This window comes from Corvus kubaryi, unplaced genomic scaffold (assembly GCF_017639235.1).
Source record: "Corvus kubaryi isolate FWS band 111438036 unplaced genomic scaffold, C.kubaryi_AGA036_p1.0 37385, whole genome shotgun sequence".
NCBI classification, from domain to species: domain Eukaryota; kingdom Metazoa; phylum Chordata; class Aves; order Passeriformes; family Corvidae; genus Corvus; species Corvus kubaryi.
In genome coordinates this window covers 16,401,085-16,420,618 of record NW_024581127.1, presented here as the reverse complement: position 1 = coordinate 16,420,618, position 19,534 = coordinate 16,401,085, and the positions used below count along the sequence as shown (strand labels likewise).

At 38.4% G+C, this 19,534-nt stretch overlaps 1 protein-coding gene across 1 annotated transcript; it reads right to left on the bottom strand.

The window, feature by feature from the left end:
• Positions 1 to 1,331: 1,331 nt before the first annotated feature.
• Positions 1,332 to 19,438, bottom strand: ATP6V1C1 (ATPase H+ transporting V1 subunit C1). Its single transcript, XM_042036132.1, has 13 exons — positions 19,335 to 19,438; positions 15,895 to 16,077; positions 14,872 to 14,939; positions 13,598 to 13,683; positions 12,766 to 12,860; positions 8,968 to 9,059; positions 7,785 to 7,883; positions 6,374 to 6,442; positions 4,935 to 5,027; positions 4,753 to 4,846; positions 4,128 to 4,225; positions 2,861 to 2,987; positions 1,332 to 1,945 (listed from the first exon to the last, which is right to left on the bottom strand). Exons 2-13 carry the CDS (start codon positions 16,024 to 16,026, stop codon positions 1,850 to 1,852), a joined length of 1,149 nt encoding a protein of 382 aa, XP_041892066.1. The 5' UTR covers positions 16,027 to 16,077; positions 19,335 to 19,438; the 3' UTR covers positions 1,332 to 1,849.
• Positions 19,439 to 19,534: the final 96 nt, after the last annotated feature.

The following is a 19,534-nucleotide window of genomic DNA, read 5'->3' as shown; positions in this document are numbered from 1 at the left end:
TCAGAAGGATCTAAGGCTGATTGAGCAGGCACCAGTATCTTGAACAGGGCCAAGTACACAGCAAAGCAGTTCATACAGTACTTACTGGAAACCTAAGCCTTCATCTGCACCTGTTTGTAGAACGGCTTTGAAAACAAAACCAAAAGAGAACGAAGGTGAAGAACAGAGACCACAGTTTAGCCTGATTCCTCCTGTGATTAGAGAGGCAGGACAAAAAACCCTCTTCCCTTTTAAGCAGTGTATGTGTTATAGTGGGCTCAGAACCAAGATGACAACCTTTGTGTGCAGCAGTAACAAAAGCCAGTCGAAGAGGCAGAGCAGGCTGATAAAAGGGAAAACCCCTTCCACTTGGGCACACACTTTAACAACCTGGACACAATAAACAGCTGTTATCTTCTGTAAGGAAATGAGAAGTGGGAGCATGAGCACAACAGAACACCTGATCTTGCTCTTTTTGTCTATAAAAATAGGAAGAAAAGCAAATATAAATTTACATAGCAAATATTTTCATAGATATCAAACCCTGTCAAAATCAGTAGCTAGATGCAACTCTTGCACTCAAAAGCTAGACTTCTCTTTTAATAATTAGAGATCTTAATGCAGACTTAAAAAGTTAGCCAAGTCCTCAAAGGTGCTGCTGGGTTATGATTAGAGATCCCACAGCTGAAAGCTCTATACTGCTTGGAGCACTGATATTTTCAGTTAGGGACTAAATGAGAATACAGTGGTTACAGTACTTCAGATATTAATTTTGACAAATCAGTGCTTCCAGTCTCACTCTTGATTCAAGTCAGTTTTAAATAGTACTGCAGCTTTTACTGCATATTTAGCTATTCAGACAGGTAGAATACTTGTAATAGCTGCTACTGAAATAAACAATTCCTCTCTATACACATGAAAAGGAAGCCGTCACACTCCCTGCGTGGTAGAACAGATGTTGCCAAAAAAAGTGAGCACAGTATTCAAAGCCATAAAATAGTCTCAAGCTTCAAGTGATTGAAAAGAAGAAAGAATTATCAAAAAATCCCAGCTCAACCTAGCTTGTTAGCATCCCAGCTTGCCACCACCTTCCCAATAATTGTCTCATGTCTTTTCTTTAGAGTCACAAAGATATAAACATGAAAAACATTCATACATACATGTGGTGGTCAAAAAACATACTTGAGCATTTCTGCACAAAGTAAAATTAATTCCTGCATCTCTTAAAAGTACTTGTGCTGAAGCCAATTGCATTTCTGTACCAGTGCATGCAGGATGCACCACCATTAAAGACTTAACACACTGCTTCAGTTTAGACACAAGTATCTGCAATTTGATGTGGTACAAGAAAGTGACACATTTGCACAGGTATGTTTATTTTCCCTGTGTTTACAGTGCATCAATTGTAATTTTAAACCATTCAGAAAGCACGATTTCATACCAATTTTACATACTTTACATCACAGTTCAACAACGTTAACACAGTTGTATCTACTAAATCAAATGAACAAAATGGCCATGAACATTTACACTAGTCTTCTGTAAACAAGTTTTTTTATAAACAACGGTAAATGGAATTAACACAGACCACCATATGAAAGAGGGATAAGCTTTTCCTTAAATAAATCACTCTGTTTATAAATACTTCAATTCTCTCAATATACATTTACAGACATAGTCGATTAAAAGCTGGTTACCTACACTGTTCTTTAAAAAGAAAATGCCTAGAGATGGACCACAGTGTGTTCAATTCACCTAACATAAGAAGCAAGCATATGATTAGTAGAATGTTAAAAGTATTACTGTTACTTCAACCTCACTTCTGTTATGTTTACACCAACACTGAGAAGATTGTCATGTTAGGGAACTTTTACTTGAATTCCAGCAAATTACAATCGATCTTGTAGTACACATATGGGTAGTACTCCTGTTGGCTGAGGTTTAAACCTGGAATATCCATAGTTGCCTGCAAATAAAAGTTTTGAAACCAGTTATACTCTTACAATTCAGACTCCTATTAAGTAAATGAAATATTCATATGTTTTAGAAGCAAATAGGCCAGGTAAGACTTCAAGCTTAAACTTTCACGTTCAAGTGACTGTTTAAATAACAGATAAAGTTAGAACTTTGACAAATGACTAGCAGTATTTTTCACAAGTAAGTGCAAAGTGCTTTTTCAAAATCTAAGTAGTTCTGTATCAATAATTCACATCCATTGCTATAGTAAACACACCATCACTACTACATCTCAACACTGTCAGTCACTGATAAGAATGTTATAGGGTGCTGAAAGATCCAGGAAGTTACATGAAGTTCAGCATCTTTAATTTTCACCTGAATTTTCTCACATCCTCTTTCCACAAAAAGGCCCGGAAATACATTACATTCCATATAATGTTAAGAATCTTTTTAAATTCAACTAAACTCATGGTATCTTTAGTTAACCTTTAACTGTGAAAATCAATGCTTTTCAATACAAAGCAAATTAGTAGAATAAGCCTCCCAACAAACCAGTTTTAAACATGAAAATAAGACCTCTACAGATGGAAAGGCTGATTCCATCTTGACAATGATTCAGCCTTCTTCAGCAGAGGGCTACTATGCTAATTTGCAGTCTCTATCTTCCCGTAGGTAGTAGGAAAGAATGCAGTAAGAAGAAATCACATGTGACTTTTAAACCAGACAGCTCTTCAAATGTATTGATTGCAACTTTAAACCATCTGCCTTGCAAAAGTGTAAAATAGAAGCAGCATTTTTTTAAGGAGACAAAATTCTCTGTACTGTGAGAAAATGAAGAATATGGAGGCGTACAGCTTTTGAATGATGCCAATAGACTTTTTGCTTTGTTAAAACATACCAGTAGCAGTTAAAAAATACTTACATCAATGATAGCTGCTGCACTGCTGTCAAGATGTTTGTATAAGTCATACAGAACCTCCCTCAGTTTCTTCATTGTTTTCTTATTAGGCTGAAGCAGCATTGCCTGGAAGTTAACTGGCAAACCGTACCTGAGGAAGTCAAGTAGAAAACCATGGAAATGCTGAAATAACCCTTCTTTCATAATTCAAAGCAGAATTTTATTCTGAGAAAGAATCCTATTGCTGAAGAGGAAATTCTGCTCATTTCCACTTTTGCAAAACCATTCTGTGTCCACAATTCATAAGGCATCAAAAAGTAGAAATTCAAGTTTAAAATAACAAAACAGAAGCCTAAATATTTGTAAAATAATTTTAAATCCTTGAGTATTTAGCATAATTCTCAATGCTACCTAAACTCTCAGACTAAATTTTGAACACCCCATTAGTTTACTTTGCTTACGACACTTGGTGGACAATGTAGTCTCTACTTAATCCTCCTTTCTAGGAGTGTGGAAACAGCTGCCAACATTCCAATCAAGTTCAGCTTTCTTCTTTACTCAAGTTTTGTCTTCACAATAAGCCCATAGCAGCATGAATGCAAGTTAACGTGATTTTTCTCCTCTGTTTTTCTCCTGTATGACAACTTATCAAAAAGGCTAAAAACACCTTTCCCTTTGCTGACCACAGCAAGAACATCTTCAACTATAAAAAATAAAGGTCCTTCCTCTGCAGAACAATTACAGGTGTTCTTGACTAGTAACTACACTCGTGGATAGGTATGAAGGAAAAAAGCAGAGAAATTTTCTAGTTAGAATATTGAGTGGTTTAATACTGAAAAGTTTAGACTACAAAAATCTTAGAAAGGCATGTCTTGAAGAAAAAGCATACATTTCATGATGCCAAACTATGTTACTGAAAGCCCAAGTACTTTTTATTCTGAACTATTCAAGTTTCCAATTTAAATAGAAGATCTAGTTAGTTCTTGTTACAAGCAGCTCATAAAGTAAGCTAAAAATCAGCAAGTATGTCTTCCTGCTACTTACAGAGTATCTATAACTCCTAAAGCACTAGTGAAAAGATTATGCAAGGGGAAGAGACACAATTATCTACCTCAAATATTTTACAACTGGCAACAAGAGCTATTGCCACCAGCTAGTCTTACAGCCCTACTTTTTTCTTCCTCCTTGCCAGAAGAGCAGCACTCACATGCCTCAGTTTGGTAAACCCAAGCTAGATGTGAATTCTTACCACATCCAGGAAGAAAATCACTATTCAAATCTGCCTCATTACCTTAAAACAGATTCAACAAAAACACGTAATGCTTTCACATGAATCCACGCAATGAAAGCTTCACTGAAATTAACTTTCAGCCACCGAACCAGAGGCCCCTGTGAAAGAGAAGAGAGAAAAAAATAATTAGGCTATTCAAACATCAGAAAAAGACTCAGCCCATTATGCATGTTTGAGCATCTACTCAATATCTGTACCATGATAATAAAGACAAATTAAAGACAGTTCACTATGGACATAATGACTCAAGAGTGTTTTGATACTAAGTAAAGAGAAATTTAATGAGACTTCCCATTGTCTCTTCAGTTCCCCATCCCAGTTGCCATGACCTAACTATATTAAAGATCATTTTAGTAGTATCTGATTATGTAATTCAAACACTTGTCCATTTTCAAACTTCAAACATTACCAGCTGCAATACCAGCCCTTGGTTCAATGCAGTGAGGAGCACTTGTGCTGCAGGAAATTCAATTATCACAGAGCAGATTAGCTGGGTGGGAGGCTGGCTACATCATGTCATCCTTACAATGCTTTCTCGGAATCACAGCTTCATGAAATTTTTATGTAGCAATAACAAGTCTTAGGTGTCTCACACTTCTATAATGACCAGTTTATTAAGACTTACAAACTGTTTTTTCTTGTCAGTTGACAATCTATTCATTTCTTCTTTATCAGCTTTCATCTCTTCTTCATTGTACTGGAAGTCACGGACCATAAATCTGCATTTGGAAGTGAAAAAAATCAAAAGTGCCTATCTAGAGATCCTTCAAAGCATGAAAGACAGAACGCACACAAAATAAACCTTACTTATATTCTCTGGCTTTGTGCTTGAAGTCATCCACTGCCTTCCTGAACAAGGTGACATTACAAAGGTAACTGTCTTGGTCCTCAAAGAGTACACTACACAGAAAGAAAACATGTCAGAATTAATCAGGTTCAAGTCAGCACAGATCAGTCACACAGTACCACAAGTTGTACTTTATTGCTACAAGGCAAGGACATAAATGTAGATAACTATACAGGATTTAGTTCCCAAATTAAGCACCTCATACAGAATGTAACTGACTGCTCTTAATTACTCCCTTCATAAATGATGGCATCTTACAGTTCACATTCAGATACTTCATCACTCAAAAACTCTTCATATGATATTTGTTCAAATTAAAAATTATTTAACAAAAAAAGGAACTGAAGCTGGTTTAGTACTGCAAAGTTGGGACTGCAAATTCATTAGAAATGTGTGCTTTAAAGAAAAATGAAATGGATTTAAAATACAAAAGTACAGAAATTAAAAATATTCAGGTTGGGAAAAGAAAATGTTTCTTAGGCTGTGAAGATGACCCCTAGATTTACTATTTTATAGTTAAAAACAATACTGATTATTTTGAGGCTTTACCTTAAGAAAAAAAGCTTGAACAGATTAAGACTGTTCCTCAATGTTATACTGTCTTCAGCACAAGCACTATTCAACAGTTTAACAACTCACTTTTCCTTAAGCTAGCCCTAGGTCATGGTTTCCCAGTAATTAAATAAGAACCATTAGCAGATCTTCCTCTAGGCTCAAGCTGATACAACTCAAATATGAAGCTATCCAGAGCAAGTTCAGGTTTTTTAACTGGCACAGAACTGGCAATATCAGATTGGCCTGATCAAAACCTCAGTCTGTCAGTTAAAATTAACCACAAACCAACGCTTTGTGCTACATGTGGACTTTACCTTCAACGTGGTTACAAGATTGCTAAAGTGGTTTAAAGCTCTTAGTCTTGCCCATCACAGCACGTAGCAGCAGCTTGATACCAGGAACCCAAAGAGACAAGCTATCTTTCTTTGTACACAACAAAACTATTTACTCTTCCAGTTCTCCATTCTTCAGAAGTTTTCAAAGAGTACATACAACTTGTTTCAAGTCCTCTGAATACAGACCTAAAGCTTACAGGCCAGCAGCCAGTATTTGCTGCTGATCTCCACCATGCCCCATCTTGGAGGTGAATATACCTGACTAGAATTAGATTAATTTTTCAATTCTCTTACTCTTCTCATATAATTTAAGTTCGATAGCTTTGTTAACCCTAGAGTTAATTTGAATCTTTCCTCAATTATCTGATTAGATTTGATCAGATAAAGCTATAAAGCTAGACATTTTGACAAGTTTTTGACCAATCTTTAAAATTCAAAGTCACTCTAGATAAAGAACACTCCTAAACCACAGCACATGTAAATATGAGATTTAGCATTTAACAACTTACTTGCTCGAACGTGGTACAACCATCTCTGCTAGTGTTTCATACTGCTTAACCCAGTCATTATAATTTAACCTAGAGAATACACAGGTTATGGTTAGACTTTTAATCTGAAATTAATGGATCAAGATTTTTTTTAAAAGGTAAAAATATTTAATTATCACATCTTCCAACTCAGGTGTAGGTTGTCAGAAATACTCAAGACTCAAGAAATGCTCAGTTCTCCTCATGCTGTTTTTATAATTATTGACAAATAAACTATAGCAATAGCAAAAGTAACATATTTTCAGTCTTCCTGTCAGTTTACAAGTGCAACATTTTTAAATCAAAGAACTATGAAACTAAATCATTCATCATTAAGTACAGATGGACCAAATGGAATTAACTGTCAAGGTTCACCAGAAACTCCTCATACTTCATACATAATTCTGCTCTTTTGAGTTACTAATAGGAGTACTTTGTCCACAATTATAAACAGGTTCCCTAGAGTCCTGCACTTGCCTGAAGGACTGGGAATTTTGGAAGCCCTGCCTTTCTGTAGTTGGTTGTGAAGAGGTTCTATCCTTTCAACAGCAAAAACAACAAAGGAAAAGAAAAATAACAGCTGAGATACACTAACCACCTGCTTTCTGCTAAAGACACTGCAAAACTGTGTTTCCTTCACCACAGTCTGACATGTGGCAGACTCTAATGGTTCCTGGGGTAAAGAGAGCCAGTGGGCTTTTTGGGAGTTAAAAGCTCTCTTTGCTCGCAGCCTCAAAAAGAGAGTCTAAGGGCCATCTTCTCATTTTACAAGGGTTTTTAGGGCATCTGTATCACCACTTTCCTTGGCCAGGGGAAAAGATGGGGTTTCTGTTGTTTAAATATTTCAAATAAGAACAGCCTGTTACCCAGAAAGCCTTTGACATGACATAAGCAGAGTTCCAATGGTAGAGACTTAGGTAAGTAAAAAAAGAAAAAAAAATCAGTATTCAGGCAATCTAAAAATGTGCAGAGCAAAGCAGCAAAGAGTTCACTCACTAAGTGGTGAAAGTTGGCATAGTCCTAACCAGGATAATTTAATGATTAAGCCTTCTAATGTAAAACAAGTCATGTACTCAGCACTCATTTCCATAAGGATACCATCTGGAACATGGCTAGTCATAGCAAACACTGGATAACAGACATAAATCTAATATCCAGTTTCTTCAAGAAATTCATGAGCACTCAGCAGTCCTTATGATGGGTTCCTGTGAACAAAGGAACTCAGGCTCAGAGGCTCACTTGTCTCTACTGAGCATCTTAACAGTTCTACTTGCTCATCCAGGAAAGCCCCAAGTAAATTCAGATGTCATTCTTACAGTATTATAAGGTTGTGAGATCTATTATTCGATTTATATTTCTTACTGTATTCTGCTCGTAGGATAAATAAACTTACTTTGGTACAATCACTAATAATGTGACCAAATATTCTGAATCAAGTACAAAGTCCTCTTTCTTTACAATATCAGCAAGGCTTCTGGTTAGCAAGCTTCCCCTGCAGAGAAACAAAGACAGCCAGAACAATTACATGTTTAAAAATTTAATTTGTCTGGTAAGTTTCCAGTGCTTGATAATACAGCATTCTCAAAAAGACATTTTACCTACACAATTGCTATTAGCAGAGCAAACAAAATGTCCTTACATGCATTTTATATCTCACTGTCCAAAGTCACTGAAATTTTTATCAGTAGCTCCACTGCTCTGCGTCATTTCCATATTCCAAATACGTCACATGCTTAAGTGGCCAACTTTTCTTTTTAGAAGTTATTTAAAACCACAAGAACCATTAAAACTATTAACTGTGGATTCTAGTACATGGAGCCTCAGAGTTATAACTAACCTAGAACAGATCTACATACAGAACATCAATAAAAACTTAAAGCAGTGTATTTCCTCCTAGTCATAAAAGACCAAGAATGTACATAGATTTAATGGTGTTCAGCTGACAAACTGCCATGGCTTAGCCCAGAATTTATGGCTCACTCCTAAAAACAGCTTGTCACATACTGTCATTGGCATGACCCATGGTCCTGAATCAGCCTTCAGGCTTGTGCCATTCACTGTAATGGCAGGGTTCAGGCAAATTAATCAACCACATTTGCACACAAGAACTACTGTACCGCAACTCTACTTCAGATGATCATCACATGTACGTGACAAGACAACACGCAGTCCTTGTTTAATTTATTATCTGCGTGTACACAACAGCTGTCTCTGCTGGTAAATTCTGAGGGAAGAAAACCAGTTAAGTTGGAGTGAAGGAAAGACTTTCTTGTTTAGACAAGACACATAAGTAGCAGTGTTACACACCACTAACAGCAAGCTCCTCTCAAACGTTCCAGCAATTTATGCTATTTGTACATGCTTTTGTGATTTCTTAATTGCTTTTCAGTCACAAGTCAGTTAACACCAACCAGCCAGCTGGTAATAAAGGTTCTTTTATGACACCTGCTCTTCAAGATTGATAAATACCTCAAAAATACATTAAGCTTAGAGCCTGTATCACTTCACATTTTATTAAGTTTCTGTGCTTACATAACATTCCCGCGCTACATTAGCAAAAAAACAATACAACTCACGCATTCTTTCTTTCCAAATTCTGAAGATTCCCTTTCAGATTATTGTATGCCGAGGCTCTTGCTTTTAGATCATTGTCAATCTGGTTTACTCCCTTAAAAATGAAAAGAAAAGGGACAGTGTCTAAAGAACTAGAATAGAACTTATGTTCACCTTGCCATTGCTGCTCAAGTAAATCTCGGAGGATGGATTTGAGAAGGATGGCTTAATTAGCATGATTACTAAAAATGATTCATTCCCAGCTAGATAACTTGGCAGTAAGTGGAAGAATACAAAACAAATGAAGCACTTTAGTACATCTTAAACAGCCAACTGTACTCATATTGGTGTGTACCCTTTACAAGGAAGTGTTTTAAAATCAATGCACTCAGTAATAGCTGGGTAACTGAAAGAACGTGGCACAGTGTTGGTCTGGCTTTAAAATGCTGCCCACTGCCTCCTTCACTGCCTCCTCACTGTAGTATGGAGGTACAAGCACGTAAAAGTTTCCAAGGACAAGTTGCTTAACACAGTAAAGGAACTCTCCCTTTATTTTGACTTAGACCACTGACAAAACATTTTGTTTCCATAAAACACTTCAGCTTGGAGATCCAGATATGATTTTGTTTCCACAAAATAAATCTCTCTTAAAAGCAAGGTCACTTAATTAGAGACCTTGTTTATGGTAACACCTAAATTGGTTTGACTAGCAGGAAGTCACCAAACGCCTGAACATTCTGTTTGTTTTGTGTGGCAACACATTAACAGCTTGCACCTTTACAGATACAGCAATGCTTTAGACAAAATACTCTGAAAATGGCAAAATTAAACAGAGGAGTACTTAAGGCTATTTAAATCCTTGGACTGATATAACCTTTAGCAAAGCATGCAGAACATTTCAGCAGGTGTCACCCAAGGCATATACTTTCATGAAAACTTTTTTATACTACAAAAAGTAACACTAACACCTTTCTTTTTACATCTAGAAGACAGCATTAAGGGGAAAATTAATCAGAAGATATTAAGCTAGTACCTTTGTGCATTTCAGCTTTTTCTCAGACTGACAACCTTTCCCTCTGTCTTTTCCAAGGATCAACACTTTCAATAACAGTCTAACTATGCTTTACTTAATGACAAAACCCAAACACCATTGATACCAAACACTGCTTTTACAAACCAGTCCCATTCACCATTTCCTAATTGACAATACTCTAACTGCTCTCATTTGTAGAGTCAGTAGTCTTTTGAAAGATGACTGCTTAGACCAAAACCTGTTACTGCTACACTGACTAAAGTTTACTGTTCAAAACCACCAGCTTTGCTTCCTGTTGAATGTTAGAGAATACAGAACCACAAACTCCAATGTTACAATGGAGTTCTTGAAAATAAATTTTTGTAAAATTACCAAATGAAGCAACAAAACAAACTTCCTTTTGGGAGTTGAATTGGTGAGTAACTCACAAAGGTCATTGCAAAAGGAGGCAGACTCACAGTATTGCTAAAGAAAGTGCCAATCTAACCTAGTGAGCCTATTTCTACACAAAGCAATCCCAGATATTTAAACCACTTATGCAGTCATTGGCAATACACGAGTGTCTTCTTGTAGCCATACAACTGAGCTGTTGTACTTCAGTGGATGCCTGGCTTGCTGAAAAGGTTGGACTAGGGCAGTAAAAATATTGAAGTTGTCTCCTTGCGTAAGTCTGATGACTAATTTCAAATTCGAAGAATGACTTGATTAAGTGACAGCGCTCATATAGCACAGATGCCAACTCCAAAGTCTTCTATATTGACACTGGGGTTCACAGAACTCCTGAAAGTTAAAAGCTGAAAAAACTTGATGGATAGTTTCAGCAGATTTCATTTCATTTTAAATGTTTCTAACACTGCTGTAATTTCTTCTCAGCTGACAAACTCCCCACTGCAATTGCCATTACTCATTTTGACAGACATCACAATCTGCTGCCTGAGTGAGGGAAGATGATATAAAACCATACAGGAAAAGTAGTAATTCATGATTTGACAAGCTTTCCAAATTATTTAACATCAACATGTCAAAAGGCTTCACAGATTTTAATGAATGTAGCTCTATCAATTTTCCTATATCTTCACTTTGGCATGTGATTAACATGAAGATTTTATCTTCGTCAGGACTCTTTCTGCCTTGGGACAAAACTGCTTCAAGTCCGGTGATATGATCTCCTAGGGGTCCTTTCTATAAGAACATAAAGCATCTTCAGTCATCTTCCTTCTCTTCCCTACTTTAGGGACACACATCTATGGCTCACAGTTGAAAATATTTTATAAACTATTTGAAATCAGATTTATGACATAGGTGTCCTGAAGCTGTCCCTATAGAATACAAGCACAGCTAAACATGAAGAGAAACGGAAACCCTCAACAGGATGTCTCAGGCTGAACTCCAGCAGACCTGTTTCTCTGCATTTACTATCCAACCTAATAGTTCAGTGAGGACCCTGAAGTAGATAAGGAATATAAGACAGTTAAGTTCAGATTCTAGAGTACAACTTTGTTGAAGCAGATTATTTATCTAGCAAACTTCAGGACATAGAATAACATACACTAAATCCTTGATAATTTTCAATGAAGGGCATATCTCTTCATGTCCTTTGTTTCTTTTTCAACAGATTTAATTACTGCAAAAACAAGTGCTATACTACAACAGCTGTAAAAAGTTCAGTGCTTCACTTGGATACCTTCTTCTGAAGAAGCAACTATTATGTACTAGTGTCAGATATTATTTTATATCTGTGAGATATTTTTAATGTGCAAATCTTCAGAGGAGTAAGACAGCCAGTGATCCTTCAACAAAAGGCCACACTGCAGATGTTTTCCAGGAATACTTATTAAATGTAATTTGTGAAATAAATTCAAGATACAGTGATAGTCCCAAAGAAAATATTAAAAATGAAAGTACTAATTGCCTTCTCAGTCAGCCTTGTAGCATATATTAAGATTTTGTAATATCTGCAAAAAAATTAATGTAATAGTTTCAGGAATCTGCAGTTATAGCAAAGCACAAGTCTGCCAGCACTTACCCCCATCCCAACCCCATTACAGTCCCTACATATCCATCACCAAAAACTATCCCTGTAAGTACCCAGAACAGCTGCTTCTTTTTTCCAAGTTATGTATTTCCAGTTAGTGACACAGGCAGTTCCAAGAGCCAGACTGCAGATTATAGAAAATAGGGAAGGGAAAAAAAAAACCTGAAGAGGCTGGGAAGATCTTAAAGCAAGGGTTGCTTACAGAGAACTCTCTCACTGTCTGAATCAGTCACTGCTGAGGACCCTGTCTGGGCTCACAAGCAAGTACAAAGCAAATGAAATCCTCCATGTATGAAACACTTTGCCAAAGTAAAGACGAGGAAATGCATGACAGCTCTCAAATGACTTTCTTTACATCTAACAATGAAGGCTTATTTCTCCCCTCACAACTGAGCGTCATGGCTTTCAGAACGTAAATAAGTTCCCTGGTTCACTGTTAACAGCCCACAAGGTTTGAGAACATCAGACAAACAATATGCTAGTACAGCACAACTTAAATGTAAACATTGTTTGCTGGCTATTTATTTGTTAACTCAGTGATCCTAGGAAACAAAAATCAGCACAGCATGATGGCCTACAGGGAGCACTCTCCAAATCCTATCCACATCCTAATGTACTTCTTTGGTTACTAACTGCTACAAAGTTCACTACTATTGTTAGCTGACTAAAACAGACAAATAGCTTTGAGAACAAGTTTTGTGCACAAATATCTCAAGTTCAAATAGGGAAGTTTTATAAAACAAATTACCTTACCTTTGCAATAATTTCTGAAATATTCTTCAAGGATTGCTTGATTGGGTATTTGGCCATATCCCACTGGAACCTTGTTATATAGGTGACCAAGTCAACTAAAATTTTAAAGAACTTTGTTAAGACAGACAATAAAAAGACTACTGTATTATACTCTATGTAGAACTGATGTAACAGAAGAGAACCGTAACAGACTGGACCTTCCAATGTGTGGAGCCTATTGCTTAAGAAATTTGAAAATAAACAAGTGCTAAGTTATCCATGACTCTACCTTCAGATATTGGTTTATCCACCTCTGTAGACCCTAAATGATATTTACTACCAAGTCAAGGATGGCTGGAGAACTACAGATAAGAGCAACTATTTCTTGCTCTGTGTGAAAAATGGGTGGGAGAAGGGACGGTTATGATGGCAAAAAAGGCAGCAATGACCACGTGGCTCACCAGAAGTGACAGTTTTGTAAAGCTATCTATGAAAGACACTACTCCAAGCCCTTATCCACTTACATTAGCCTCTCTTGCACCAATACAAGCTGTGTTAAATTCTATTAAATGGCTTTGAAAATAAAATATTGATTCAGAGAAAAGTGCAGCTTTTTACTAAATAAGTAAGTGCAGCTCTTTACTAAAATAAGGTGCACACTGGCACCCCCAAGTCCTTCTCAGCAGGGCTGCTCTCAATCCTTTCATCCCCCACCTGCATTGACACTGAGGGTTGCCCTGACCCAGGTGTAGCCCCTTGCACTTGGCTTCCTTGTACCTCAGTAAGTTTCAGGATCATTACCTTCCTTTCTACAGTCTTAGGAGACATTAGGATATCATGGTTAACACTTTACCTCCATTAGCCAGAAGATTCTCCTGAACTTTATCTTTACTGTCTTCTAGAACATCAGCCATATACTGGGCCACCTTCTTTACAACACTGAAAAATGAAAGATAAAGATATATTTTTAAAAAACCCCAAAACCCCAAACCTGCTATTTGAGAAATACCATTCATAAAACTGATATTAAATTGCCTGAGACTGGATCAAAAGTGACTGGATCGAACAAAGATGATGATTGCTCTACATTCAAGCTTTCTGAGAGCACAAGCTGGGCTCAGTATCTGAAGGAGACCAACTTCTCAAAAGTATTCCACAACTTTATTTAAAATCTTCTCTAGTGTTGCTAGTCATCAGTTCTCAACAAGGTGAGGCTAGGTCCCTCATATTGGTGTTGAGTTCAAGCGTAATGTCACTATATATGGCAAAACTTTTTTTGAAGTCTGTTCTACTTCCAAAATTCTAACTCCTTTCTAGAAATACATAGTGAGGTAGAAATCATCAGTAATCCAAACCAAACACAAGGCAACCCTGACAATGCAATCTGACACTCAAGACCTGCCTTCCTAACTAGAAAAGACACGTATAATATTATTCAAACATGCCAGGCCAAATAGTTTCCTTTTCTATTTAAAAGCATCTACTTAAGATTTCTCTCCTTGAAACAGAAGATGGGTCCATAAATTCTGGTTATGCGAAATTTTGCTACTTTTGCTCAAAATCACTCTCAAAAGGCCATTAGTTTCTTCAAAATTAATAGGTTTTGCATTTTAATATTAATACTGTTTAAGCACTTCTATGGATTAGGAAATTACATGGTTACTTTTTCAAAGTGCGTAAACAGTACTCCTGCTAAAAGAACAAGCTTTTACTTCATTTCATCACTACTTCCTGCAGCTGTCAGGCTCAATTGTTAACAATTCTCCAGGACCCAGCAGCACACAGCACTACTACACAGAGAACCATCCTTCCTCAATGCATAATGTCCCACTATTCCATAAGAAGTTCAGATTGTTTTTCTTTTTTCAAGAACAGATACTGTGAAAACCAGCATCTTGGCATTCTTAAATCTTAGCTTGCTGACTGCCTCCAGAGGATCACCATGATACAAAAAATGGTGAAAATAACCTGTGCATCTTGGCATTCTTAAATCTTAGCTTGCTGACTGCCTCCAGAGGATCACCGTGATACAAAAAATGGTGAAAATAACCTGTGCATTATTAGGACTCAGCAAACCATCACATCATTATTCTAATACTTTGCACCCTAGTAAAAATAAACTGTTACCTCTCCACAAACGCATCCAGTTTAGCCAGCTCATCTGACAAACCAACCAAAACATCCAGTGTGCCAACCTAGAAGCAAAGATCGAAATGCATAAGCAGATGTATATAAACATAGAAAGATAAAACCAACTAACAGTAAAAGCTACATCTCCCCAACACATAGCTCTGCAGAACTACATAAAATGCTGGACTCTAAGATCTCAGACATCTTGATTTACCAAAGTCACACTGTGTTTCATTTGCTAAAGACACCCCCCCTCAAAGCACCACAGGATCAGATCTAACTCACTAGTTTGGTGCTCAGTTTCAGTTCTGCAATCCAGCCATCCAAAACATGTTAAAACAATGTCTATACTATGAATTGGCTGCATTTTTCACAAGGCAGTTGTTTCAGCATTTAATTTACTACTTTAGATGAAATGTGAAATTTCAGTGATCAGGAATCTCAGCACTTGAGGCAATCTGGACATTGAAAACTTTGACGATACAAGAGTACTGCAGCAATCAGACCAACAAGAGTCTGGACTTTTTGCATTTTGGGTAATAGAATATCCAGCAGAGCAGCTGTCTGATCAACACCTGCATTTTAATTTGAGCCTTTTCACTGTACCTCAGACAGAAAAGGAGCAGACAATTCAGAAGAAAAAAACCCTCATTTAAATAATTTTTTAAAAAGGCGAAACAAAACAGTCAAAGGAAACTCTCAATAATCAGATCACAAGTTCCCATTTTTCTTCTCCAAGTAACTGCTACCACTATGAGATCAAGACTACCATCCTTGGAAAAACTGCTTTAGTAGCTGAAAGAACACAGGTTGCTGAATCTTGAAAACTTACAGAGTGAACAACTAACTCAGAAGTTCAGAAAAAAAGGTAACTGTTGTCTGAATTATTTCTTAGATCCACACATAAACATCAAGAGAAGTCAGCTGTTCTCTCTAAAATGTCTGCAAGTTTTAATCTAGAGAAACAAAGATGATGCAAAACAAACACACTTCTTAGGACATGACATGGGGTTTACATACCTTCAAGTCCGGAATATTGAACTTTGAATTAGTAGAAAGATTGTTATGTTTTGTAGTTGCTGCATGTAGCTTCTCCCATGTCTGTTGACAGGTTTTTTCCCCAGGAGCAGAAATCAGCCAAAACTCAGTCATTTTTGTGCCTTTATCTTGATGTTTGTTGATTCTGAAGATAAAGGCAAGATGCTAGCAGAAGGGAAGCAATGGAAGGAAGAAAAAACATCTGCCATTAGTACAGCAGTCAAAGCTTTGCCTGAAGAAAAACACCTCATTCCACATTATACTAAAGTGAAGTTCCAGTCACTGCAAGAGATTTTACCAGGAGTATCATGTGGTTTCAAATTCATTTTTTCCTATCTTCCAAGTCACACTTACACAGCTGGAAAATCTTTTTAAACTGCCCATCCTGTATGTTAAAGTGGGCTGAGTTTGCAACATTAGCACCTTTCAACTGTAATTTCACAGAAAGATAACAAGCAAACAATCTAACTGAAAATAAATCAAATAAAACAGGACCCAAATTATATTTTCACAGCTATATACATTTTCCAGTATCTGTACAAAAACCAACTTTTTCTAAGCACATCAGAGAAAAAATAAGAAAAACTGAACTAATTTCAATTCTGACTTATCTTTTCCAAACATCTTTCAGATTAGGACAGTGTTTTAAAGTAAGTAAATGCCGGAAATTATTTAAATGCAATAAAATCTAGTTTATTCTTTCAAGTAAAGAAGGTTCTCCTGGCAGCTAAAAATTTCAACAAAAAGGAGGACACTTTCTAGTCTTGATATCTCTGTTATCACTGCTATCAAGAATATTACACATACTGGCATTAGTCAAGAAAGTGTGGGTACTAAATACAAATGATGTTGGTTTACTTTGCAGTCAAGCTCAGGAAGTTAAGAGTATAGATGTTCTTTTGTCACTAAGAAGCAGAAGCAGCTGACTGAGAGTTACTGGATTTTTTTAATAAGGGAGTGAAGAACGAAATCAAAGAGTACCTTGACAGAATCTAAATGTCAAATTTTGATATCTGCAATGTCTTCTGTAGCAGCTTTGAATGAGTAGAGACTAACCTACATTTCATGAGCATAGACTACAGCACTCAATTTTTTGAGGGAGAACAAATCAAATGTTGTGTTCGTTAGAACCAGTATGTGGTAGCAAACTTTGCCCAAAACAACATGCCTAGGTCCTTCATCTGTGTATTCATTCTATGGGTAGCAAGTTATCAAGGGTGGTGAAATTCCAGGTGAGCTAAAAAAAGGCCTGATTGCTGATTCTTTTGCTCAGCCACTCAGGAAGCCTAAAGCTGAAGTTTACCAGCTGTTAAATTATTATCATGAAGCACAGCCTGGCATAGCAGCCATCCCCCGTGGACTTAAGGGGTCCTGTTTACAGCAGGAGATGATGACACGCAGTCACTGGGGCCCTTGATACCATGGACTCTGTGATGTCTGACACTGCACCACCAAGCACAGCACAGCGGTGCTACAAACCCAAACACAGGTGATGCCAAGGCAGGTACAGGTAATCCAGAAATCAGAATATTTACAAGACCAGACCCACAACATCAGTCATCACTATGCTACAGGGCTTCTTTGTTCAGCACCAACTGGATTATCTCACATAACAGGTCTCTGCAGGAGGTCTACTAATTATCAATGATTTGGAACAAAATGAAATTTCCTCTTATTCAGACTGCTATGATGCATTACCTTCCTTAATACATGTCAGACTTGGTGCATAAGAGGTTTTCCTACACTTCACTGAACTCTGGCCCTATAAAAGGCACAGCCAAGTTTACAGTAAACTTCGCCTACTCTGGGAGACACCACTACAGCTCACATACACACTCAAAGTGTTAAAGCTTTAAATTGTTTTTGTCTGGATTTGACTAGACTAGGACTAGAAAAAGCTGTGGAATAAATGTTGGATAAACAAACTAGGTGGTGGCAGAAGCAATTCGCAAATATCAAAGTAAAAGACAAAAGAGCCATAACACAGAAATCCAGAATCCTACTCAGTAGGACACATGGAATATTGCACTCTCATATTTTCCACAAACATCAGTACTCTATAAAGAATATTTATAAAGTTTCCAGAAGTGGCACAGGTGGAACAGTTGCAGCTCCCAGGAATCATTAAGTCACTGGACTTCCCTTTCTCCCTCACCATTTTCTCTCTGTGTGGTTGGTTTTTCTGAACCTCTGTTCCATTTCTAATAGCCATGGGAAGGAAGATGATTTCCCATTCCAGGTAAAATGGAGGTATTATCAAATGCACACAAGGGAACAAGAAACTTGGTAGAAGAGTTTTAAGTGTTTTACATGAGGGAGCTTGAAATCAGAACAATGGAGAATACCAAACAAGAAGTGAAGAAAGGAGAAGTGCTACAGAAGGGTTAGAAAAACAGATACAAATGCTGATCAGACAAAAAATACATACAGACCCACTAAATGAAAGCCAAGCAATTAAAAGAAAAGAACCACAGGATAAAGCAGGAAATACCAAGTGTTCAAAATAAAACCCAGAATAAGCAATAAGAATATGTAACTGTTGTTCACATCATGTACCTCTACGACCAGCACTTTTTTATAATGTACACTACTTCATCCCTATGTTATTAGGAAAATGGATTTCCAAAGAAAAAACCTTGCATGCAGTATACTACAATCTAAATAAAACCTATGAACAACTGTTTTCAGTGCTGTACCTGGAAAAACATACAGTGATGTCAAAACAAAATCTCAACTACAGCATTGCATTTTTCAGAAAAAAAAGAGGGCAAGGGGCAGGGGACAATTGCTTCTATTTAGCTCAGTAGTAAAGCTCAATTTACTAATGTGACTTAGCACTAAGTCCCCAGGGTGTCACTTCTTCAAGCTCGCTTTCAGAAATCACTTCTGGCGCTTGGCCTCCACGTTTCATAAACAGAAGCGGCCACAACGAGGAAGCCGGGGAGATTGCGCCATGGGGAGTCCCCACGCTTGTGCGGAGGCGATCTGGGGCTGGCACCGGGAGCGGGGGTCGCTGCCCTCGCTCCCCGCGGAGCCGATGACCTGGATCACAGGGATTAGATGCCAGTTCCCATAGCCCGGCAGCCGCCGGCTCGGGCTCCGCAGGCCGCGCTGTCACGTCGCCCTCCCCGAGGTAAACACCCCCCGCGGCGGCAGAGCGGTGGCCTGGCGGCCCTGAGGCCCAGCAGAGCCCTGGGAGCCGCGGTACCGCCGGGCCCGGCCGGAGCTGCCCTTCATGCCAGGCCCTGCGCGGCTCGGCGCCGGGGGAGGCCGGGGCGCTGCGGTAGCCGCTCCGGATAGCCCAGACACCTACCTACCTACCTGTCTGTCTGTCTGTTTGTCTGTCCCTCCCCCCTTCCCCTCCCTTGCCCGCTCCCCGGCCCCGGCCCCGGCCCCGGCCCCGGCCCCGGCCCCGGCGTTACCGTCACTGCTCCATCCCCGGCGCCTCCGCCCGCTCACCCGCCGGCGGGTCACGTGACCCGCGGTCAGCTGACGCCGCCGCAGCGCTGGGCTCGAGGGGCGGGAGCACGCGCTGTGACGCAGCGGCGCAGTGAGTGACGGGTCCGATGAAGTCGCGGGTTCGAGGCTCGCCCTGGCGCCGTCGCTGGTGTCCTCCTGCGCT

What these genes read in the sequence shown, in the direction of transcription:
- ATP6V1C1 (XM_042036132.1), bottom strand. Translation starts at nt 16,026, where the DNA reads ATGACTGAGTTTTGGCTGATTTCTGCTCCTGGGGAAAAAACCTGTCAA. An exon ending in GTTGTACCACGTTCGAGCAA is followed by an intron (nt 5,028 to 6,373) that starts GTAAGTTGTTAA and finishes CTTTCTGTGTAG; the next exon opens with TGTACTCTTTGAGGACCAAG. An exon ending in TTTGTTGAATCTGTTTTAAG is followed by an intron (nt 2,988 to 4,127) that starts GTAATGAGGCAG and finishes TGACTTCCTCAG; the next exon opens with GTACGGTTTGCCAGTTAACT.